The sequence below is a fragment of the Dendropsophus ebraccatus genome, chromosome 15 (assembly GCF_027789765.1).
Source record: "Dendropsophus ebraccatus isolate aDenEbr1 chromosome 15, aDenEbr1.pat, whole genome shotgun sequence".
NCBI classification, from domain to species: Eukaryota; Metazoa; Chordata; class Amphibia; order Anura; family Hylidae; genus Dendropsophus; species Dendropsophus ebraccatus.
Window position 1 is genome coordinate 4,841,881 of NC_091468.1, and position 25,596 is coordinate 4,867,476.

The window sequence follows — 25,596 nt, forward strand, 5'->3', positions numbered from 1 at the left end:
GTTCGTAAGTCAGATGATTTTAACCTTTTAACAACCAGAGTGATTTAGTCCTAAATGATCAGACACCTTTTGTTCACTTGCTTTCTGGGTCATCAAAATAATTTTTATAATTTATTTTTATTGTACCCAGGGCTGTTTTCAAATACATGTGGTTTTTTGTGTGTTTGTTTTATTAGAGATAATGTGTATGCATGTAACAAGTAGAGATGAGCGAACCTCGAGCATGCTCCATCCGAACCCCAATCCGGTTCGCTCATCTCTAGTAACAAGCTTTTTGTACCTCAACCTACATTCTGTCCTAGTCCTTTGTATATGTGCAGAACATTGACTCCACAAAATGCAGCTTTAATACTAATAGTGGACATTTGAAAACATTGGGACAGACTTACTACTGCAAGAGTCTCAGAATTACAAACTGAAATACCTATGTTTCAACACATTTATTATAACTTGACATACTTTTTGGAGACTTTTCCATTCCATGGGTGTGACCTTGGCCAAATAGAGTGTGTTTGGTAAAAGGCGGCAAAGCTTTGGATGCAATACATAGGGTGGGAATTTATTAAGACCGGACAAATTTACTAAAAGGTGCAAGATGCACAGGGCCTACGGGACCTGTGCCCAACCCAGGGCTTAAGCAGAAATTTACACCTGCTTCGGAGCAGGTGTGGATTTCTGCATGGTTTACACCTGTTTGATGGCATATCTCCTCCTACCTGCCTTGCCCCACCCCTTATCTTGTATCATGTAACATCTCAAGCTGTGTGCAGAAAATTATGCATACAGTGTTACCATCAATAGATTTTAAGATCTACAAGATCAAGCATGTAACACATCTTTCCATGGAACACATCATAAACAAATTAGAAAATTAGGCAACGTTAATTCCCAATTAATGCAATTTATGAGGAATAAAAACAAAATAGTGTATTAAGAAACATTTTATTAACAAAACAATAAATTCCACTTGCTTAGCATTTCCAGTTATGGATAAATTGGCCTTGCAACAAAATAAATTCATTTTCAATATCTATCACACAAACACAATAAACCGGCTTTGGGCCTTTTGTTTTTTGTTTGGGGATGAATCAATTCACACCGTAAATTTTTGTTATAGTTTTTTTTTTTTTTCCTTTTGTTGTTGTAAAGACCACACATTACAGGGTTGGAAATAAGCCACCTCATCCAGACTTCGTACAGCAAATACACGGGCAAGTGAAACCTAGTTCATAACTCTTAGTTACCCTTTCAATGACACCAGGACCAGAAACCTTGTTGAGCAAAATGCGTTGGGTTCATCCTCATTTGACGAAAGGGCTCACATGATATGGTGTTGAAATGCTATAGCAAGATACATACATACTTTGATCAAATATAGTAACTAAAAGAAACATTGATAATAAAATATATATATGCAAATATGAAATACAACCATTTGGTAAATGATATAGTAGATTAATGTATAAATGATAGATAAAAGTGTTGGCAAAATAGATGTATACATAGAAAATATCAAACAAAAATTTGATATTTCTATTACCTAAAATAAAATCTGTTTTATAAAAGACGTGTATTTCTCAGCTACCGTAATATGTTGAATTTCTTGGTTTGGCAAGTCTTATTTGGGTTGTAGTATTTACTGTACATCCGTTCCAAAGACCGAAATAATGGGTAGACCTTTCACGCCTTGTGCAGCCTAGCGTTGAATAACTTTCTTCCCTGAGTACAGTTGACTTTCATTGGTGCCCAAAAAGGATTTTTATGATTCAAACATATGACGCCCAATGTTCTTCTCCTACAATCTACTGATCAAAACCCCCGAAAAACTCAGCTCTTTAGTCCTAAATGTTTTTGGCAGCCCTTACCGATAGGATTTTTGTCAACTGTATTGCGATTTGTAAGCTCCAGCGAACACGTCTAGAATCTAAGCATTATTTATCAGTAACCTAGTGAATAAAACAAGATATCTTGCTTTGTTGCCCCTGCTGTTTAAATTAATTTTAAATTCCGTCTTCCTGTCTATAATGTGTGAACATCTATATTCCTCCCAGGAGGCCTTCGAGTGGAAAGACTGAGTTCTCTTGAAGTACCCACTTTTAGGTTAATATATTCTCTTTGCATTTCCTTATGAGCAAAATGTTACTCTCAACTCTTTTTCCAGCAAGTGTTATTCAATGATAAAGAAAAGAATTTATTATTTTAAAGAAACTTTGAAAAAAAAAAAAAAATTGGGATTCTAAGACGTTCAGTGTAAAAAATGATAACAAATACTAAAAGCATTTTAAATTTAAAGACAATTTTTTTAAAAAATCTATGATTTGTCACCTGTCATCCTTTTATTTGGCCTAAAAGTTATATTTAGTATTTCCAGTGGAAACAAAATAAAGACACAACATAAACATTTTTAAAAATGAATAGAATGCTTTTCTTTTTTTATAATAAAAAAAATCTATGACTAGCAATTCTGGTCCTGTTTCTTGTATTTTATATGGTATTTAAAAATAGTTGTAATACATTTTCAATATATTTTTTTTATTAATGCTACATAAAACATTGATCTTAATCAATGATATTTTTTCGCAATAACATTTTTTTAAAGCATAAAAATCCATGTGATCGTTTTTGTGGCATTGTTAAAAAGTAAACTCCTTAGAGTTAATGTGGTAACATAAAGAATTACGGAATGCCTCTGTCAGTGACTTGAATTTTGTCATTTATTTGGACTGTATTCGATACCTTTACACCTTGCGGCCCAACATACTGTAACTTGGCTGCAGCGGAATGTTGGCTATTGTGCTGTATAATATTAACATTTCTTTATTTACATTCATACACATCCCCAGCGGCATACTCACAAGAATTCAAATTAAAAATTAAAAAAATTGGGTAATGGCAGCAATTAACTGAAACACGTCTGTTGTGTCAGACATCAGAAAACTTTCTATACCTAGCAACACTTAGAACATTTAGGTTACCAAAAATGGCTGAAGAGCAGATATATTTTGCATTGTCTATACAACAGGCTATAAAACATCACTTGTCACAGTCCAGAAAGCACATATAGATGTGTTTTATATAAACATATGTAGTAACATATTAAGCGTGCATGAAAATTTTCAATGATTGCATCTATCCCTCTTGTTTTATTTTTGAAAAAGGGCCTTATATTCCATATTTGTGAAATAAGGCCTCCATAGCATACTCTTCACAACCAGAAAGGGGCTTTGTGAAAGTTTTTGCCTTTTTTTTTTTTAATACAAGTCTTCAGAAAAGCCAGCGTTGTGAAGCAGACGTGTCTCAATCAATGCTTCTTAGCTTGATGATGCAAACCATGACCGTTTGCAAGTTCGGACAAGTCTATGCTGGCATTAGAACTTACTTTTGGAGAGAGTACTAGCACTTTGGCTGTATCCAGAATCATAGGTAGCTTTTTTTTTTTTTTTTTTTCTTTTTTTTTAACTTTAAATTGTGCCTCGATGGTGGAAATTTCTGTGTGCTTTAAGAATGTTTCTTGTAAATCAGCGTCTTTCCAAACATTCCAGCCACTTAAATGGTCAGGCAGAGTAAATGAAACACTGTGGATATTCATAAATCTTGTTTGGCTCCTGTTTCTGGGAAACAAAACCGTAATCTATTTGTTTATATTTTTTTTCCATTTATTTTATATATATTTTTTTAAAAACAGTCTTTCCTTCCCGTTAGCATTCCCTGTCTTCTTTATTTTATTTTTTTTTTGTTATTTTCAATGTGCTTCATAAAAAGTAAATAAGTTTGTTAATTTTATGTCTCAGATAAAATGAAGACTATTTCTATACACGTGTTCGTTAAGCGGCTGGGATCAGACATAATATTCTTTGTCCTTGTTTTTCTTATTTTTGCTAGAACTTTTAGCACTGCTGGGTTGTTTCTCTTTGATCACAGCCCCATTGGACTGCGCTGAGTTACTGATGTAGTTTCGACTCTCATCTACATGATAGGAGCCTTCATCCCTGTTTCGATACTTGTACATGGCGTAAAGAAGGATGAGAATGCACAAGGCTGCTGCAGCGACAATGCCAACCACCATGCCGGTTGTGCTACTTGATTCCCTGATGACCTCGGATGGACCAGATATTTCTCTTCCACCCGCTCTTGTTGGGTTTGCTAAAGAAAAGAAAACATAAATAATTGGTTACTATCGAGGGCAGCTTTACAAAAGTTGCTCAATTAAAAGCTAAAAAAAAGTAATAAAAGTAAAAGGTAAAAAAAAACTGTAATGGCAATTCAAAAGAAATGTTCTCCCAGTTTAAATTCTTAACACAACTGTACGATCGTTTTAACTTCTCTTGAAGTCTTAGTGGTCCTTTAAATGTTTTTTGTTGCACACAAGTCTTTACTCGCCTCGTTGTGGCAGCAGCTGTCAATTAGCTTTCATTTTGTCACTCAGTGTGATTGGAAAAAAAAGGGAAAATTTCCATTAACAACGTAGCTTTAAAATGGGAACAAGGCAATGAATTTAAATGCTAGGTAAATCAATGTTCCACCTGCTGGAATGCCTCTCATACGGAGCCCATTTCTACAATTATCTCACTTACCTATTCAGCCTTCCCGTAGAAAACGGCTGCTGATTGATGTTGCCTACTGCCTTCTCAAAAGGGCTTTGAACTGGCCTGAATAATAGTGTAAACTTGTTTTTGCTCTTAAAGTCGAATGAAAGATCCAATTATAAGCTAAACAGATTTCTAGTTTCCTACTAGGAAGCAACATAAAAACTAATCTGAGAAAGAAATCTTCTCAAAGGGAAGAGCTAAACGCTTTAAAGATATTCTAAGCTTTTGTATAATTGTAAACTTTTCTTTTGTTACTCTATCTTAGAAAAGAGCACTGGTCTTATCTAAGTAATGGCCCGATAGCATCAACTCAATGGCCCCCCAATAGTAAATCGGTGCCGCGAAGGTATAAGTTCTGTTGAATGGTTAAAGTGACACTGGGAAGGGTATAAACTATAGCTAGCCGTACGTATCATAAAGCTGGTGGACACATGCTTGTATGGATATGGGGAGAGTGAAACAAGTCAGTGCAAAGCCCCTGCCAGCAGATTGTCATTTATTAACAAAAAACATTGGGCAGGTTGAACTCTAAGTGCCTGATTCTTTGTTCTTCTAACATATCCTATTGGGGGAAACTCAGCCCCCCCCCCCACCTCCTTCCCAAAATGGGTTGTCATTCGATTGGCTTGGTTCACATTTGTTCAATTTGTATGGCTACCATATGGCAAAAGGCAAATTAGTATTACAAGGGGGCACAATCTGAGGTTAGTTGGGGAAAAGATCAGAACCAAAATATTACTTCATTAAAAGAGTAGTAAATGCTTGGAACAAACCCCCAGCAGATGTAACAAAAGTCGGTATCCACAGCTTCGTAAAATCCAGTTTTATTCTTTATTCCGCATTACAAAGGATAAAAAAAACAACAAATATGAAGCTAAAAGACACACCGACGAGTTGCGAGGACAAGCCTCTTAAACATCCGTTGTCCTCGCAACATGTTGGCATCTTTTAGCTTCGTATTTGTTGTTTTTATCCTTTGTAATGCTGAATGAAGATGGTACCTGCACTGCATGTTCACAGAAAACCAGGATTGATTTTGAACTGGTTCATCTGAGTCATCCATAGTTCGATAGTCTAACCAGGGTTAAAGCCAGTCATAACTGAGTTCATCTCTCCTAGCTCCCCCCGCCACTCCCCTCTATACTCTGTAAGACACATACACTCCAGCTGCTCCTACCTATGGGCCGATTCCAACACACATTTATAAAACTGCTTGGCCTACTTTTTTGCCTATATATATATATATATATATATATATATATATATATATATTTTTTTTTTTGGAACCACCTTTTCTTCTTTTATTGTTGATCTCTCTTGCCTCTTAGTATCGTCTTATAATATTACAGCAGCGACAAAAGTCAACGGGAAATCATCCAGACTCGGTTATCTTTAAACAAATGCATAGATAATGAGCAAGTAAATATGTTCATGGACTTTGCAGCATGGAGCATTAAATAATTGAAAACATCACAGAACGAGTCCTGATTCCATTGTCCCCCCTGAGTGACAAGGCCGTCGCTATCTTTACCGGCGCGGCAATTCCTTTTAGAATCAATGGCGGGCTTTATTCAGCCGCTGACATTCTTTGTGTAAGACTTGTAGCTGTTTCTCTGTAGATAACAATTCTATCATTTTATGGATCAAAGTTTTCGGTTTCGCTTGCTTTAAGTGAATTACATTTCTTTTATCTTCTGTGTTATTATTGTTTGCCTATATTTTAAATGAAGCATAAAGAAGTGTCACTCTGGGCTTATCTTCTTATCTCGACTACAGTCTAATGTCAAATCCGGGTTTAAGCTTCCATTTCACTTTATGTGCTTGTTTCTTTTTATCACCATTGTTTTCTTCATACAGCAAAGAGTCAGAGAAATAGTCCCCTGTTTTTTTCATAGGAAACATATCTATTGTATTCTTTTACGAACCTGTGCATCTGCAGGACTCACAAGATGCTATAGATATGATATTTTGTTGCTCCACCATTTCAGCTGCAAAAACTTTTGCTTCCAAAGTCAATAAAATAAAATCAACAACGTTGTTGCTTCTTCCTGTGCCTTTTACCTTGTTACTGATTTGTTGTGACATGAATTAAAAAGGTTCTTCCATCTTATATGTACCCCCAGCTAGGGGTCGATTCTGACATCACTATGCCAACAAGAAAAATGGGGGTCTAATGACACCAGTAAACTGATGCAAAGTGGCAAACAAAGAGCGTGGAGGAGCAGAAGATGTTTCTGATCCCAGGACAATCCCTTCAATGTAATATAGCTATATTGTAAATACCTGACCAGCAGGATAAGCTAATAATTAGAGATGAGAAGTTCGGTTTGGCAGGTTCCCCGAACTTTAATGTAGTTTGGGTTCATGCTGAACCAAACAAACCCCTTTAAACAGCTAGACGACTGCAGGTTATTAGCTGTTTCAGGCTATGTTCCCACATAGTATTTTTGCTCAGTATTTTTCAATAACGTCCATTATTTCAAAATAAAAAAAATAAATAATGGTCATTATTTGCCATTAATGACGGCCATCCACTAAATTTCAACAGTGTGCGGATAAAGTCTTCCTGTGTTTTTAATCTACTCCTGGTTTTGATTGAAAAATACTGACCAAAATACTAACCAGAATACTGACCAAAATACTGAGCAAAAAAAATGTGTGAGAACATAGCCTCAATAAACTTTCTAAAGGCCGCCCCTCATACTTACCTGTCCATGCTCACTCAGGGTATTTCTTCTCCAGTCCTATCCCGGCGTCTTCTACTGTGAAGGCACACTCAACCAATCACAGGCGACGGTGCTTCCCCGCCCTAGTTAGCCTGTGATTGGCTAAGCAGCCTATCACTCTAGAGACAAGAGTGACAGCCTATTCAGCCAATCACAGGCCATGGTGCTTACCTGTTCTAGTAAGCCTGTGATTGGCTGAGCACGCCTTTACACACAAGACACCAGGATGGAAACAGAGAGCCACTAAGAGACACCAGGGGACCAAGAGAAGATAATATTAGGTTTATTTTTATACGAGGGGCGCCATCTTGCTAAACCCCTCCAAACTTTGCAGAAAGTTTGGTACGGCAGCGAGCGAATCTTGGTTCAGCAGGTTCGTATCGTTCATCTCTACTAATAATGGTTGAGTTCAGCCAACCCCTAGGTGAACAGAAGAAGATCTGGCAGTACATCAACAGATACTCTCCAATATATTGAACGGTCCCCAATAAATAATCATAGAGGAGTTCGGCAATTATCAATGCACTATATGGTTTATGATAAGTGTATGTGTATTATGGAAGTTTTATTGCCTCCACAAACAGTTTTCTGTTAGTTCATACAATGAATCTTATGAACTAAAATTTTAAACTAATTTGGAGTAAGGATTGTACTTGGCGTAGCTGATCGAGTAGAAATAGGAACATCTCCTGAAGCTATCCTTTTTAGTTACATATCTTTCAAGCTGGACGCTTTCCCCGGAGACTGGATATAGGCCACCTTTCTTATACTATGTTCCCTTCGTAAAGCCTTGGATCTGGGATTCTATGATGCGTCCATGTAGCTTGGGGCTTATGAGACTAGAGTCACCGGTCTCACACGGGTGTCGGGACTCTTACGTTCCATTACAGCTCCTGAACATCAATATTTGCAGTCAGCCTCACCTGGCTTCATGGCATTGCACATTTGCTTTCCGTCTAGCAGGTGGCCTACCTTTATTTAAAGCTTGTCCTTCCTTAGCATGCTGTGAAGTTTAATTGGCACGGACAATATCATTCTGCTATTATCATTATACAGCAATAATGATCATGCGGATGGGTTAGCAGCTATTAAACGCCTTGCAGGCAATAATCACAAGGATTCTATTTCAGTAGATGCCGTGGACTTGCAGTTTTTAGCCAAGCATGTAGATTAGAAATGGGGAGATACCATACAGCTACATCGGTTACAAGAATACATATATCTAGAGGATTGATTTTCTGAACCGATCTAAGAGCGTGTGCGTAATGTTTATTGCACCATTACTAGACATTGGGGGAATGTAATGGTAATGGACAATGATGCAATCTGATTTCTGTTGCATGTTCCAGTATTCTATACACTGCGGTTGGCAACAATTTCATTTAAAAGGACTATATCATCCCCTATACATGTGTATTCATACAATAGGCATCTACTTAAGTGGAGTTTGATGGTATTTTGAGAACATTTATTGCTCATACACCTACACAGCAATGTGTACATGGGGTGCCTTGTGCGGCCAGGGACGTGTGCCACTGTATCTGTATGACTAGTACTCCTTACTTTAGTACTGTATGTGCACGGAAACAACCCAGCACGATTGTATCCATGGATACCTGAACTCTCGCAGCAGAATGGATTGCATGCTGATCGGGTCAGTGTACATCATGACAGGTTAATGTTATATACATAGTGTTCATACACACATTTCAGCCACATACATATGGGATACACACACGTGGAAACAATACACACACACATACGCATACAGACTGATACAAACATTAGCACTTAGCTATTTCCCCTCTTCTAACACATCAACTTCAAAAACTTGCTCTTCTCCTGCTGCCCAATACAGCCAATCCTTTGGCTAAATACACACAACAGGATTTTGCAGCCATCATTGCAGACGGGCGTCAAAAAGACGTCCAATATTTGGCGATGGTGGACATCTATAATGATCGTGATAGACGGCCGCCATCGGCAACTTTTTGACTTCCGTTAACAGTGATAGCTGCAAAATCTCATAGTGTAAAATGTATTTTATTGAATGAACTCATTATTCAATTCACCTACCTTTGGTTTTCATGGTATGGTTAACTGGTGCACAATATATACATGAAACAGACACTGTCCTACTCATTAAGCACACATAAAGGCCAATGAAACGTACATTAAACATACACACACACGCATTACAGGTTACAGATACAGCTTGCTTTCCGCCTCAAGCACGAGAGAATGAGATGGCAAATGTTTCAAAGACCCAAACTGTACCCTCTCGACCATCCGACAAATTACAACTATGGCCTCGCCAACATTCTTGAAGGGGGGTCCCAGCAGTATGGCGCCAACCACACATCTACCACCTATCCTATGCAATAAAATAAAAATACTACTACTACATTTATGAAATTCAATATTTTGGCTACATTACGGATTCTGGACATGGGGTATAAGATAAATATATCAATATGGACCTTGGGGAAAAAAAAGAAAAGCCCTAGCTGTATGTAAAAAATGAAGCCGCCAAAAATGAGATTTTTTTACTCATATTTGTTCAGTTTCCAAAGGAAGTTCTCAAAGCGATCATTAGAATTATCAAGAACACACCACTTGTTTTATCCCAGGATTAGCAATCTTACTCTAAAAAGAGCAGAATTCTGTGACTCTGAAGGGAATTACAAAGAAAAAATTCAGAATTACATTGTAATAGGCTTAACTGCTGTTAAATAATATTACCGTGTCACCACCCATTCTCCTGCATCAGTCTCCAATGTTCGGCGACTTATTAGCTACCGTTCTCACGAGTGTCTATTCAGCCTGTACGTGTCCTTTATAGCCACACTTTGGGCCACACACGGGCACTTTTATTATCAGGTATCCAAGAATTTGTACTCGTTATTATTCAATATCAACGCTTTAGTCCCCATCATTACATTAATAAGGGAAAAAAAGTTGATAATCATATTAAGTAGTGTCCCACAGGAACACATTAGGTATAGCCAAGGCTTAAAAGATTAAGCATCTATGGTAAATAAGAAATCACCAGATGTCATTTTTTATATGGTTTATGAAAGTCGTTCAGATTAACCCCCGATCACGTTACAGGACTTGAGGAAAAATATAATTTCTAGTGATTAAATATTAAATATTAAATAAATATATTAAATAAAAGAGCAACTTAAAGGGGTTGTCGACCCTGCCGAGGGTGCGGGGACATAAGGTGTAAGGTGTACTTACTTGTTCCTGCTCCTCTGCCGCTGCTGGAACTCTGGACGATGCTTTCAGTGTTATGGAAACATCCGGTGACGCCCGTTACCCCCAAGAAACAGCCGGTCAGCACAGATCCTATACTGTCTAGGCTGAGTAACAATTTCCAGAAGAAGCAAAGCGTCACCGGATGTTTCCAAAACACTGACAGCATCTTAGAACCGGTGTCCTGAGATCCAGCAGGAGGGGGGAGCAATACAGATAATTATTCATTACTCTCATGCCCTCCGCAGCCCGGGCAGGATGATTAATAATCAATTTATCCCAGACAACCCCTTTAATTTCATGTAAAAGATAATAAAAATAATAAAATGTCGGAGCTTTAAGACATTCCATGTAACATGTTAAAGAGCAGAAAAAAGAGTAAAGTGCAGGAGCAGAAGAAGGAGGATATCCCTGTGACCACTGTACCCTAGTACTCAGCAATGCTGTCTATGCTGCCCCCTACCCCCTGCCTGGATATGGATAGGTTTCCACTTCATTTTTTTCTTGTCCATTTATACATTTTTTAAATGACATCCATTATTTTGTGGCTTGACCGTCCGTCAGTGCAATAACGTCTGTTGGTACAATATTTTAGGTCAGGTGGACTGAATGGGTCTTTGTCTTTAATTGAAAAGTCCATTGCATGTAATAGTGAAGAAAATGAAAGGATGGTGAAAAAAGAAAAACTTTGTGTGAACAATTAAAAAATAATTGTGGGTTGCTGCTGCACTTTGTTTTTTTGTCTGTACTCAAGCCATGAGCAGCGTGCAACCTGCAGTGTGAATAGAGTCATAGTTGTGCGGCCAATTTTCCCTTTTTTTCTGTTGAATGTGGGGGGGGTGGCTACCTCCTGTTATATGTGGGGGGTGTGGCTACCTCCTGGTGGCCTGCACTCCACCCATGTCCCAAGGCTGCTATAAAAGAGATCATTAGGCTCCTATCTGCCCAGTTGTAGCTTATTCAGCCCAGTAGAGGCCATTGCTAGTGTGAAGATGCTAGAGTGGGGTCCATGTCTCGAGGACGCCTTAACGTTGGCGACATGGTACACTCGGTTTGATCAAATAGTTTGCTAAGATCCGAATTTTTTTATATCTAGAGAACAGGTGTTTACCGTGTGTACGCTGGGAGGAGTATATATGGTAAGCCCTTGCACCTGTGGGTTGCTGCTGCACCTTCCGTTTTTTTGTCTGTACTCAAGCCACGAGCAGCGTGCAACCTGCAGTGTGAATAGAGTCATAGTTGTGCGGCCAATTTTCCCTTTTTTTCAATTAAAAAATAACGCCCAGTTTTGGCAAAAGACGTCCAAAGATAATTGTCATGAACATTTTTGACATCTGTCATTTATACACTGTAAGCAAATGACGTCCATTAGTCCATAGACTTCAATGCAATTAGTTTGAGGCTATGTTCACACTGCGTACGATTCCGGCCGCATTTTGTACGCCGGCGTACATGTGCGGCTGAAACTACGGGCGTGGGAAAAATCGACATGTGTCTGGATGCGTACGAACCGCGAACATACGCCCGCAGTACAGTTATGCTTCCCTAGCTTGGAAATCTTCGCCCAGCCCAATAAAACACACAGAACCTTTTGGATCGAAAAATCAAGTTCAATTTGGCTGAAATAAGTTCTCCGTACGGGACCGCATGGAAATCCATGGAACATTTCCGTCCTCAAACAATGGTCTTGTTCATTTTTCACGGCGCCGTATACGATCCGGCCGTAAGCTCATACGTAGTGTGCATTGTGAGGGCGTATATCGTATACTTTCAAGCGAACACATCAACCTCAAAACTACGTGCGTATATTAGCGGTTCGCACTACGGCCGGAAAGATACGTAGTGTGAACATAGCCTAAGGCAACTAAAAATGATACAATAACGGTCCTTTTTTATCCTCTTTTTTTTAATCCAAAAAGTGAATGACTTTTAAACTTTTTTTTTTTTTTTTACTAGTGTAAACATAGCCTATGCCTTTTTTTTGTAAATTCAAGAATACTTGCTGGTGAGTGCCGGTTTTCTCTTTTTTCTCCTCTATCCAATGCTACATGATATGGATGGACTCCATAATAAATAAATAAATAAATAAATAAATAAATGATAAAGTAATGTAAAAATTAATCACAGTCCACTGCTGGGACTGTCAAGAATCAATCACAGACTGAATTCAAATATTATCTACAGTGAAAAATAGTTCTTTACTTAAGAGATCTTCATTTAATTTACATCTCTGTCTTCTCGCAAAGAAATGAAATCTCAAGGTTGCCATATGTTTAATTGTGAGCCTTTTTTTTTTATTTATCTCAGTACATGTATTCTGCAGTTTATATAAATTCTGCATCATATTTATCCTGCAGTGTATGTGTTCTGCAGTGTATGTGCAGCGTTCTGCAGTGTATGTGTTCTGCAGTGTATGTAAAGCGTTCTGCAGTGTATGTACAGTGTTCTGCGGTGTATGTACAGTATTCTGCGGTGTATGTACAGTATTCTGCAGTGTATGTACAGTGTTCTGCAGTGTATGTACAGTATTCTGCAGTGTATGTACAGCGTTCTGCAGTGTATGTACAGTGTTCTGCAGTGTATGTACAGTATTCTGCAGTGTATTTACAGTGTTCTGCAGTGTATGTACAGCGTTCTGCAGTGTATTTATCCTGCAATGTATGTATTCTGCAGTTTATGGCACAGGTTTTTCTGCAGTGTATGTGTTCTGCAGTGTATATATTTTACAATGTATGCATTCTGCAGTGTATGTATTCTGCAATGTATAGCACAGATTTTTTGCAGCATATTTATTCTGCAGTGCATGGCACAGGTTTTCCCACAGTGTATGTATTCTGCAGTGTATGTATTCTGCAATGTATGTACAGTATTCTGCAGTGTATGTATTCTGCAGTGTATGTACAGTATTCTGCAGTGTATGTATTCTGCAGTGTATGTACAGTATTCTGCAGTGTATGTATTCTGCAGTGTATGTATTCTGCAGTGTATGTACAGTATTCTGCAGTGTAAGTATTCTGCAGTGTATGTACAGTATTCTGCAGTGTAAGTATTCTGCAGTGTATGTATTCTGCAGTGTATGTACAGTATTCTGCAGTGTATGTATTCTGCAGTGTATGTACAGTGTTCTGCAGTGTAAGTATTCTGCAGTGTATGTACAGTATTCTGCAGTGTATGTATTCTGCAGTGTATGTACAGTATTCTGCAGTGTAAGTATTCTGCAATGTATGTACAGTATTCTGCAGTGTATGTACAGTATTCTGCAGTGTATATATTCTGCAGTGTAAAGCACAGGTTTTACTGCAGTGCATGTACAGTATTCTGCAGTGTATGTATTTTGCAGTGTATGTATTCTGCGGTGTATGTACAGTATTCTGCAGTGTAAGTATTCTGCAGTGTATGTATTCTGCAGTGTATGTACAGTATTCTGCAGTGTATGTATTCTGCAGTGTATGTACAGTGTTCTGCAGTGTAAGTATTCTGCAGTGTATGTACAGTATTCTGCAGTGTATGTATTCTGCAGTGTATGTACAGTATTCTGCAGTGTAAGTATTCTGCAATGTATGTACAGTATTCTGCAGTGTATGTACAGTATTCTGCAGTGTATATATTCTGCAGTGTAAAGCACAGGTTTTACTGCAGTGCATGTACAGTATTCTGCAGTGTATGTATTTTGCAGTGTATGTATTCTGCGGTGTATGTACAGTATTCTGCAGTGTATGTACAGTATTCTGCAGTGTAAGTATTCTGCAATGTATGTACAGTATTCTGCAGTGCATGTTCAGTATTCTGTAGTGTATGTATTCTGCAGTGTATGTATTCTGCGGTGTATGTATTCTGCAGTGTATGTATTCTGCAGTGCATGTTCAGTATTCTGTAGTGTATGTATTCTGCAGTGCATGTTCAGTATTCTGTAGTGTATGTATTCTGCAGTGCATGTTCAGTATTCTGTAGTGTATGTATTCTGCAGTGCATGTTCAGTATTCTGTAGTGTATGTATTCTGCAGTGTATGTACAGTATTCTGCAGTGTATGTATTCTGTAGTGTATGTATTCTGCAGTGCATGTTCAGTATTCTGTAGTGTATGTATTCTGCAGTGTAAGTATTCTGCAGTGTATGTATTCTGCGGTGTATGTATTCTGCAGTGTATGTACAGTATTCTGCAGTGTATGTATTCTGCGGTGTATGTATTCTGCAGTGTATGTACAGTATTCTGCAGTGTATGTACAGTATTCTGTAGTGTATGTACAGTATTCTGCAGTGTATGTATTCTGCAGTGTATGTACAGTATTCTGCAGTGTATGTACAGTATTCTGCGGTGTATGTATTCTGCAGTGCATGTTCAGTATTCTGCAGTGTATCTACAATATTCAGTTTTTTTTCCCTGCATTACACTAGAGGGTGGAATTGTTCTATAAATGTTTTGCCTCTTTTGGATCCTTTTCTATTAGAAGGACCTAGTACTATTTACTGCTGTTACATCCATCCACTGCTGGGACTGTGAAGAATCAGGTGTGCTGTAACTTGCTGGTTCAGGCTATGTCCCCACTATGTCTTTTCTTGTCTGTTTATATATATATTTTTTTTAATGACATCCGTCACTGAATAGTTTTTTTATGCTTACTTTTATTTTTTATCCCCTTTATGCTTTATACAATAAAGATAAGCGACAATATATCTATCAGGGTTCCACGTTCTTTGGCTTCTTACACAGTAATATTATTATTATTATTATTATTATTATTATTATTATTATTATTATTACCACAATTATCATGGTTGCTGTTGTCATTCTCCATGGCTGGCGCTGTCATATAGAGAAGTTAATCCGTGCTGCTCAGTGACTGACAATGGGATTGTGCAGACACACATTGCCTGTCACTGTCTCCTAGCAGGTGGCTGCCGGCATAGATAGCAGCTGCGCCCGCCACATCTGTATCATTTAGATGCAGGAGGAAAAGCATTGTCAGACATCAAACAGCTCAGTGGAGTTTTTTTTTTATTTTTTTACTTTTTTATAAGATGACTATCTAATGCAAACTAGCTGTCTATGTAATACCCGGACAGAGCCCTGTGAGATGCCGCCATCCAGCTGGCAGGGCCGGGCTTGAGCTGGACCCTTCCCCCCTTGTCCCCCATTGCTTATTTATTGTATTCTTACAGATGTGGAGGATGTTATTACCCCCATTGGCACATTACAGCATTGAGGAGAAAAGCCTATTAGAAGCAGTCGGCCTTTCCCAGCAACCTAATGCATTGTTAATGCGGCTTTCACCTACCGGAGCATTAAGCGAGTCGTCTCACAATACACCAAAGGGAACAATAAAGTTTGCTACATCTGTAAAGGATATGCACTTTGATATTTCAGTAAATCTGGCACGCTTTTAATCACACAGAAGGTGATTTATTGTTGTTCTATGAGGATATAGAGACGGCATCTGCCATTACAGTGCAGGAATACATTGACAAACACAATCAATATCAACAGAAAACAGACAATTGTTGGATTTATAATTGAACTGTGAATTAAAGGGGTTTTCTTATCGCTTTTCCTACTACTACCATCCACTTACATCCAATTAAAGGGATATTCCAAAGAAATATTTCTAAATGTGAAAAATTCTCAGGAAATTAAAAAAAAAAAAAACCTGTTCATATCTGCTGCTGATCATTCCTAGTGACAGTCTCCGCTGCCAGCTCCTCCTATTCTCCATAAGAATCCCCGGTCAGATAATGATTGGCTGAAGCAGGTGACAGCAGCGATCGGTCATTGGCCGATGTGTCATGGCAGAGAACAGACAGCAGCGGTCGGTCATTGGCCGATGTGTCATGGCAGAGAACAGACTGCAGCGATCAGTCATTGGCCGATGTGTCATGGCAGAGAACAGACAGCAGCGATCAGTCATTGGCCGATGTGTCATGGCAGAGAACAGACAGCAGCGATCAGTCATTGGCCGATGTGTCATGGCAGAGAACAGACAGCAGCGGTCGGTCATTGGCCGATGTGTTATGGCAGAGAATAGACAGCAGCGATCAGTCATTGGCCGATGTGTTATGGCAGAGATCAGACAGCAGCGATCAGTCATTGGCCGATGTGTTATGGCAGAGATCAGACAGCAGCGATCGGTCATTGGCCGATGTGTTATGGCAGAGAACAGACAGCAGTGATCGGTCATTGGCCGATGTGTCATGGCAGAGAACAGACAGCAGCGATCAGTCATTGGCTGATGTGTCATGGCAGAGAACAGACAGCAGCGATCAGTCATTGGCCGATGTGTCATGGCAGAGAACAGACAGCAGCGATCAGTCATTGGCCGATGTGTTATGGCAGAGATCAGACAGCAGCGATCAGTCATTGGCCGATGTGTTATGGCAGAGATCAGACAGCAGCGATCAGTCATTGGCCGATGTGTTATGGCAGAGATCAGACAGCAGCGATCGGTCATTGGCCGATGTGTTATGGCAGAGAACAGACAGCAGCGATCGGTCATTGGCCGATGTGTCATGGCAGAGAACAGACTGCAGCGATCAGTCATTGGCCGATGTGTCATGGCAGAGAACAGACAGCAGTGATTAGTCATTGGCCGATGTGTCATGGCAGAGAACAGACAGCAGCGGTCAGTCATTGGCCGATGTGTCATGGCAGAGAACAGACAGCAGCGGCCGGTCATTGGCCGATGTGTCATGGCAGAGAACAGACAGCAGCGGCCGGTCATTGGCCGATGTGTCATGGCAGAGAACAGACAGCAGCGATCAGTCCTTGGCCGATGTGTTATGGCAGAGATCAGACAGCAGCGATCAGTCATTGGCCGATGTGTTATGGCAGAGATCAGACAGCAGCGATCAGTCATTGGCCGATGTGTTATGGCAGAGATCAGACAGCAGCGATCGGTCATTGGCCGATGTGTTATGGCAGAGAACAGACAGCAGCGATCGGTCATTGGCCGATGTGTCATGGCAGAGAACTGACAGCAGCGATCAGTCATTGGCCGATGTGTCATGGCAGAGAACAGACAGCAGCGATCAGTCATTGGCCGATGTGTCATGGCAGAGAACAGACAGCAGCGATCAGTCATTGGCCGATGTGTTATGGCAGAGATCAGACAGCAGCGATCGGTCATTGGCCGATGTGTTATGGCAGAGAACAGACAGCAGCGATCGGTCATTGGCCGATGTGTTATGGCAGAGAACAGACAGCAGCGATCAGTCATTGGCCGATGTGTCATGGCAGAGATCAGACAGCAGCGATCGGTCATTGGCCGATGTGTTATGGCAGAGAACAGACAGCAGCGATCGGTCATTGGCCGATGTGTTATGGCAGAGAACAGACTGCAGCGATCAGTCATTGGCCGATGTGTCATGGCAGAGAACAGACAGCAGTGATCAGTCATTGGCCGATGTGTCATGGCAGAGAACAGACAGCAGCGGTCAGTCATTGGCCGATGTGTCATGGCAGAGAACAGACAGCAGCGGCCGGTCATTGGCCGATGTGTCATGGCAGAGAACAGACAGCAGCGGCCGGTCATTGGCCGATGTGTCATGGCAGAGAACAGACAGCAGCGATCAGTCCTTGGCCGATGTGTTATGGCAGAGATCAGACAGCAGCGATCAGTCATTGGCCGATGTGTTATGGCAGAGAACAGACAGCAGCGATCAGTCATTGGCCGATGTGTTATGGCAGAGATCAGACAGCAGCGATCGGTCATTGGCCGATGTGTTATGGCAGAGAACAGACAGCAGCGATCGGTCATTGGCCGATGTGTCATGGCAGAGAACTGACAGCAGCGATCGGTCATTGGCCGATGTGTCATGGCAGAGAACAGACAGCAGCGATCAGTCATTGGCCGATGTGTCATGGCAGAGAACAGACAGCAGCGATCAGTCATTGGCCGATGTGTTATGGCAGAGATCAGACAGCAGCGATCGGTCATTGGCCGATGTGTTATGGCAGAGAACAGACAGCAGCGATCAGTCATTGGCCGATGTGTTATGGCAGAGAACAGACAGCAGCGATCAGTCATTGGCCGATGTGTCATGGCAGAGATCAGACAGCAGCGATCGGTCATTAGCTGATCTGTCATGGCAGAGAACAGAAAGTACTGACAGCCGGGATCAGTCATACTGCCATTGTCTCTTGCATAGTATGCTGGATGTAGTTTCAGGCTACAATGGTCCAGAAAAGACTTTTCCATGTTGGAAATCTAGAAGTCATTGTAACGTGAGGGACCACTCTACTATATTCTCTTTGGAGGGAGTAGCGGGAACAAGCAGCCAATGGCAAGTGCCGCTGCCAAAGTTGTATCAGGGATCAGGGACTGAGACACAAACAATCATCTAAACCCGGGGCCAGCTTTGGCTTTCGTACGATTGGAGGGTTCTGTGATAAGACTGCCCCTTTAAGAGAGGAGTATACATAAAGCATGAGAGAAGTATGACTGTATATTGAGAGGAGTATGAATGAAGCATGAGAGGAGTATGAATGAATTATGAGAAGAGTATGAATGAAGCATGAGAAGAGTATGAATGAAGCATGAGAGGAGTATGAATGAAGCATGAGAGGAGTATGAATGAAGCATGAGAGGAGTATGAATGAAGCATGAGAGGAGTATGAATGAAGCATGAGAGGAGTATGAATGAAGCATGAGAGGAGTATGAATGAAGCATGAGAGGAGTATGACTGAATTATGAGAGGAGTATGAATGAAGGACTGGGGATGAGCTCCACTACATTTGTATGTTTATGGACTGTGGGAAGAAACCGAGAAGACTAAAGCAAATACATGGGATGAAGATGCAAATAACATTCACTTAAATGGGCCTCGCCGGCGGCTGTTTTCTCTGGACGCTAATGTGGCTGATCCTCCTGTATGGGGGAACTCCAGCATGATACAATGATTTAGTCAGGATGATGGAATAAAATGTCTCCTTTTCATTCTTTTCCATGGACTACTTGTGATATTACAGTTCATCTCTCTACACTTAAAGGGAACATGTCACCCAGATATTTATTTTACTGTACAGATTATTATGAGGGCGGCCATCTTGCTTGAACTGTTTTCAACTGTTTTCTTTTTTTACAGGAGCGTTTCTAGGCATGCTTTATAACCTATCAAGAAATTATTCTACAGTAAGTGGAAGACTGAGCCCTGGGCATAAGAGTGGTGTCTTATCTATATACTGGTGTCACCTGTCACTGTACTCCTGTCCGTGTTATCTATATACTGGTCACTGTCACTGTCCTCCTGTCTGTGTTATCTATATACTAATGTTACTGTGCTCCTGTCTGTGTTATCTATATACTGGTGTCACTGTCACTGTGCTCCTGTCTGTGTTATCTGTATACTGGGGTCACCCGTCACTGTGCTCCTGTCTGTGTTATCTATATACTGGTGTCACTGTCACTGTGCTTCTGTCTGTGTTATTTATATACTAATGTCACTGTTCTCATGTCTGTGTTATCTGTATACTGGTGTCACTGTCACTGTCCTCCTGTCTGTGTTATCTATATACTAATGTTACTGTGCTCCTGTCTGTGTTATCTATATACTGGTGTCACTGTCACTGTGCTCCTGTCTGTGTTATCTGTATACTGGGGTCACCCGTCACTGTGCTCCTGTCTGTGTTATCTATATACTGGTGTCACTGTCACTGTGCTCCTGTCTGTGTTATCTATATACTGGTGTCACTGTCACTGTGCTTCTGTCTGTGTTATCTATATACTGGTGTCACTGTCACTGTGCTCCTGTCTGTGTTATCTATATACTGGTGTCACTGTCACTGTGCTTCTGTCTGTGTTATCTATATACTGGTGTCACTGTGCTCCTGTCTGTGTTATCTATATACTGGTGTCACTGTCACTGTGCTTCTGTCTGTGTTATCTATATACTGGTGTCACTGTGCTCCTGTCTGTGTTATCTATATACTGGTGTCACTGTCACTGTGCTCCTGTCTGTGATAAGAAGGACGCTGCTGGTAAGTGATTATTACACAACAGGAAGTGTCAGCTTAATATAAGACCCAGTGACCAAATAAAATATATTAGGATTATATAATTTTGGATAGTTAAACCGAATATTATAAAAAACATTGCCAAAAATTCTTAAACATTCTGACACATTGTAGAGATATGTCAAAGTCTGGGTTTTTGGAGTCTTGACCACTTTCTAGAAGGAACAGGATGAAGAATGTGTTGTCTCCTGTCTTTGGGGCATGTCATATGGATATCAATAGGACCATCTCGGTGGTGAGCATAGAGAGCAGGGAGTGAAGTGCTCAGCAGTGCGCTTCTCTCCTGAATCCTTGTAGTCATTGGCCGGAGTGAAAACTAGTGACATATCTCTACAACATGTTTGTTTGCTTTTTATATCTCTATAAAAAGTGACAGGTACACTTTAACATAAAACAATTTAAATAGGTCAGATTCTCATAAAATATGGAGGATCTGCAGTACCGTACGCCACCAATGGACAGATGGGGCACTGCCTTAGAGGAAAAAGGAGTTTTTTTCCCCTCTTCATCTATTCTACCATAGAACTGTTTGACAATTTGTTACCTCGCTTATAAATGATCCCGGATGACATCATCAGCCGCTCTACATGGACACAATGCGAATATATTGATGACCAATAAATGGCATCATTACTTGATTTATACCGTGTTAAGACTCTAGAATCTAGGTTACCATCTCCACAGGGATCGCCTCATTGAGTGAATTAGATACATTGCATCTGCCTAAAAATATATAAAATAAACCCTGAATGCTTATCCTAAATTCCTTGTAATTAACAGTCATAAATAAGGCATGTGCTCTCCATGTATGTGTATGTGTATGTGCTCTCCATGTATGTGTATGTACTCTCCATGTATGTGTATGTGCTCTCCATGTATGTGTATGTGCTCTCCATGTATGTGTATGTATGTGCTCTCCATGTATGTGTATGTGCTCTCCATGTATGTGTATGTGTATGTGCTCTCCATGTATGTGTATGTGTATGTGCTCTCCATGTATGTGTATGTGCTCTCCATGTATGTGTATGTGCTCTCCATGTATGTGTATGTGCTCTCCATGTATGTGTATGTGCTCTCCATGTATGTGTATGTGCTCTCCATGTATGTGTATGTGCTCTCCATGTATGTGTATGTGCTCTCCATGTATGTGTATGTGCTCTCCATGTATGTGTATGTATGTGCTCTCCATGTATGTGTATGTGCTCTCCATGTATGTGTATGTGTTCTCCATGTATGTGTATGTGCTCTCCATGTATGTGTGTGTGTACTCCATGTATGTGTATGTGCTCTCCATGTATGTGTATGTGCTCTCCATGTATGTGTATGTGCTCTCCATGTATGTGTATGTGCTCTCCATGTATGTGTATGTGTTCTCCATGTATGTGTATGTGCTCTCCATGTATGTGTGTGTGTACTCCATGTATGTGTATGTGCTCTCCATGTATGTGTATGTGTATGTGCTCTCCATGTATGTGTATGTGCTCTCCATGTATGTGTATGTGCTCTCCATGTATGTGTATGTGCTCTCCATGTATGTGTATGTGCTCTCCATGTATGTGTATGTGCTCTCCATGTATGTGTATGTGCTCTCCATGTATGTGTATGTGCTCTCCATGTATGTGTATGTATGTGCTCTCCATGTATGTGTATGTGCTCTCCATGTATGTGTATGTGCTCTCCATGTATGTGTATGTATGTGCTCTCCATGTATGTGTATGTGCTCTCCATGTATGTGTATGTGTATGTGCTCTCCATGTATGTGTATGTGTATGTGCTCTCCATGTATGTGTATGTGTATGTGCTCTCCATGTATGTGTATGTGCTCTCCATGTATGTGTATGTGCTCTCCATGTATGTGTATGTGCTCTCCATGTATGTGTATGTGCTCTCCATGTATGTGTATGTGCTCTCCATGTATGTGTATGTGCTCTCCATGTATGTGTATGTGCTCTCCATGTATGTGTATGTGCTCTCCATGTATGTGTATGTATGTGCTCTCCATGTATGTGTATGTGCTCTCCATGTATGTGTATGTGCTCTCCATGTATGTGTATGTATGTGCTCTCCATGTATGTGTATGTGCTCTCCATGTATGTGTATGTGTATGTGCTCTCCATGTATGTGTATGTATGTGCTCTCCATGTATGTGTATGTGTATGTGTTCTCCATGTATGTGTATGTATGTGCTCTCCATGTATGTGTGTGTACTCTCCATGTATGTGTATGTGCTCTCCATGTATGTGTATGTGCTCTCCATGTATGTGTATGTGCTCTCCATGTATGTGTATGTGTATGTGCTCTCCATGTATGTGTATGTGCTCTCCATGTATGTGTATGTGTATGTGTATGTGCTCTCCATGTATGTGTATGTGTATGTGTATGTGCTCTCCATGTATGTGTATGTGCATGGAGGTAGAGTCTGATATGCACAGCCTTATAATTATCTACTTAAGGGCATATGAATATTATACAGGCGGATTTATAATACATAATTCAGTACATCCCCCCCCCCCCCCATCCCTACACACAGATTCCATAGGGAAAAGACGCTCTATTAAAATTTTATCATAGCTCCAAAAGATAACCAGCAACAGATGGGTTTTATTTTTACATTTAAGTGTTATTATTTTCTATGTGTTGATGTTGGCGGTGACTTACGGACATGGTGGCTGCTTCCCTATCATTATATATAATGATAACAAATGTACACCCCATAGTACACATACAACACTATAGGGGGTGCACACCGGGGCTTACCAGCCTGAGGGGCCCAGAGACAGCTCTTCCAGGTAAAGGAATATTGATTGTCTGGACTGTATCAATGTATTATGATGTGTTTGTTGTGTATGTGATGATGCTATTGGTTATTTATCAGCTATTATCTCTCCTGAGTTGTTACATTGTACTTTTCCTGGTTCATCACTGTGTATGATAACTGTACTATGACATCACTGTGTATAATACCTATACTGTGACATCACTGTGTATAATACCTATACTGTGACATTACTGTGTATAATACCTATACTGTGACATTACTGTGTATAATACCTACTCTGTGACATCACTGTAGACATGATACCTATACTGTGACATCACTGTGTATGATAACTGTACTATGACATCACTGTGTATGATACCTATACTGTGACATCACTGTGTATAATACCTATACTATGATATCACTGTAGACATAATACCTATACTGTGACATCACTGTGTATAATACCTATACTGTAACATCGCTGTGTATAATACCTATACTGTGACATTACTGTGTATAATACCTCTTGTATGACATCACTGTAGACATGATACCTATACTGTGACATCACTGTGTATGATACCTATACTATGACATCACTGTAGACATGATACCTATACTGTGACATCACTCTGTATGATACCTATACTGTGACATCACTGTGTATGATACCTATACTGTGACATCACTGTGTATGATACCTATACTGTGACATCACTGTAGACATGATACCTATACTATGACATCACTGTGTGTAGTATCCCTGTACTGTGACATCACTGTGTATGATACCTATACTGTGACATCACCGTGTATGATACCTATACTGTGTCATCACTGTAGACATGATACCTATACTATAACATCACTGTAGACATACCTATACTGTGACATCACCGTGTATGATACCTATACTGTGACATCACCGCAGACATGATACCAATACTGAGACATCACCGTGTATGATACCTATACTGTGACATCACTGTGTATGATACCTATACTATGACATCACTGTAGACATGATACCTATACTATGAGATCTCTGTAGAGATGATAACTATACTGTGATATTATTTTTTGTAATAACCCTTTTATATGGCTTTGTTTAGTATATTATTCCTGTTGTCTGACACCACTGTGTGTATTATCCCTGTTCTGTGACATCACTGTGCATACTATTACTGTCATGTGACATCACTGTGCATACTATAGCTATCATGTGACTTAACTGTGCGTACTATAGCCATCATGTGACATCACTGTGCATACTATAGCCATCATGTGACATCACTGTGCGTACTATAACTATCATGTGACATCACTGTGCGTACTATAGCCATCATGTGACATCACTGTGCATACTATAGCCATCATGTGACATCACTGTGCGTACTATAACTATCATGTGACATCACTGTGCATACTATAGCCATCATGTGACATTACTGTGCATACTATAGCCATCATGTGACATCACTGTGCGTACTATAGCTATCATGTGACATAACTGTGCATACTATAGCCATCATGTGACATTACTGTGCATACTATAGCCATCATGTGACATCACTGTGCATACTATAGCCATCATGTGACATCACTGTGCATACTATAGCCATCATGTGACATCACTGTGCATACTATAGCCATCATGTGACATCACTGTGCGTACTCTAGCCATCATGTGACATCACTGTGCATACTATAGCCATCATGTGACATCACTGTGCATACTATAGCCATCATGTGACATCACTGTGCATACTATAGCTATCATGTGACATCACTGTGCATACTTGACCCACTCAGTCAATTGTTGGCCGCCATGCTGTCCAGTCAGTAATTGGCTGAGTGAGCTGGAGACAGCGGAGACCCGTAGGAGGACATCGGGGGAGCGAGGATAGGTGGGCATACACTTTTTTCCATGTATAGTTCAGACTTTGTGTTTCCTTATGGCACAAGGACTTTCCAGTTCCTTCTCTCCCCATCATGTATCTCTATTGTCTCTATCAGACGTCGCTTTGTTTGGCGCAGCCAGTAAATCCCATAAACATTTATTACATTTGATCTTTAGGAGATAAATAGACAAAACCTCAGTATTTTCCAGGCCCATGGATCCCATCTCCTTATTTATGCGGATGAAAAGCGCTCTCCTGCCAGACATTGTTCTCCACCAGAGGGTAAGTGTTAGAATAAATGTATTATGATAATCACATTTGATTGTTGTAATTGATTACCCACCATTTAATTGA

General features: G+C 40.2%; 1 protein-coding gene across 14 annotated transcripts in view; it reads right to left on the reverse strand.

Annotated features, from left to right (window-relative positions):
- Positions 1 to 923: 923 nt before the first annotated feature.
- The window catches only part of NRXN1 (neurexin 1), a 1,072,395-nt gene continuing 1,047,722 nt past the window's right edge, over positions 924 to 25,596 (reverse strand). For all 14 annotated transcript variants that reach the window (XM_069954855.1, XM_069954851.1, XM_069954854.1 and 11 more), the window contains one exon: positions 924 to 4,143. In XM_069954855.1, the coding sequence (XP_069810956.1) occupies positions 3,839 to 4,143 (305 nt within the window). In that variant the 3' untranslated portion in view covers positions 924 to 3,838. The remainder of the gene's footprint in view (positions 4,144 to 25,596) is intronic.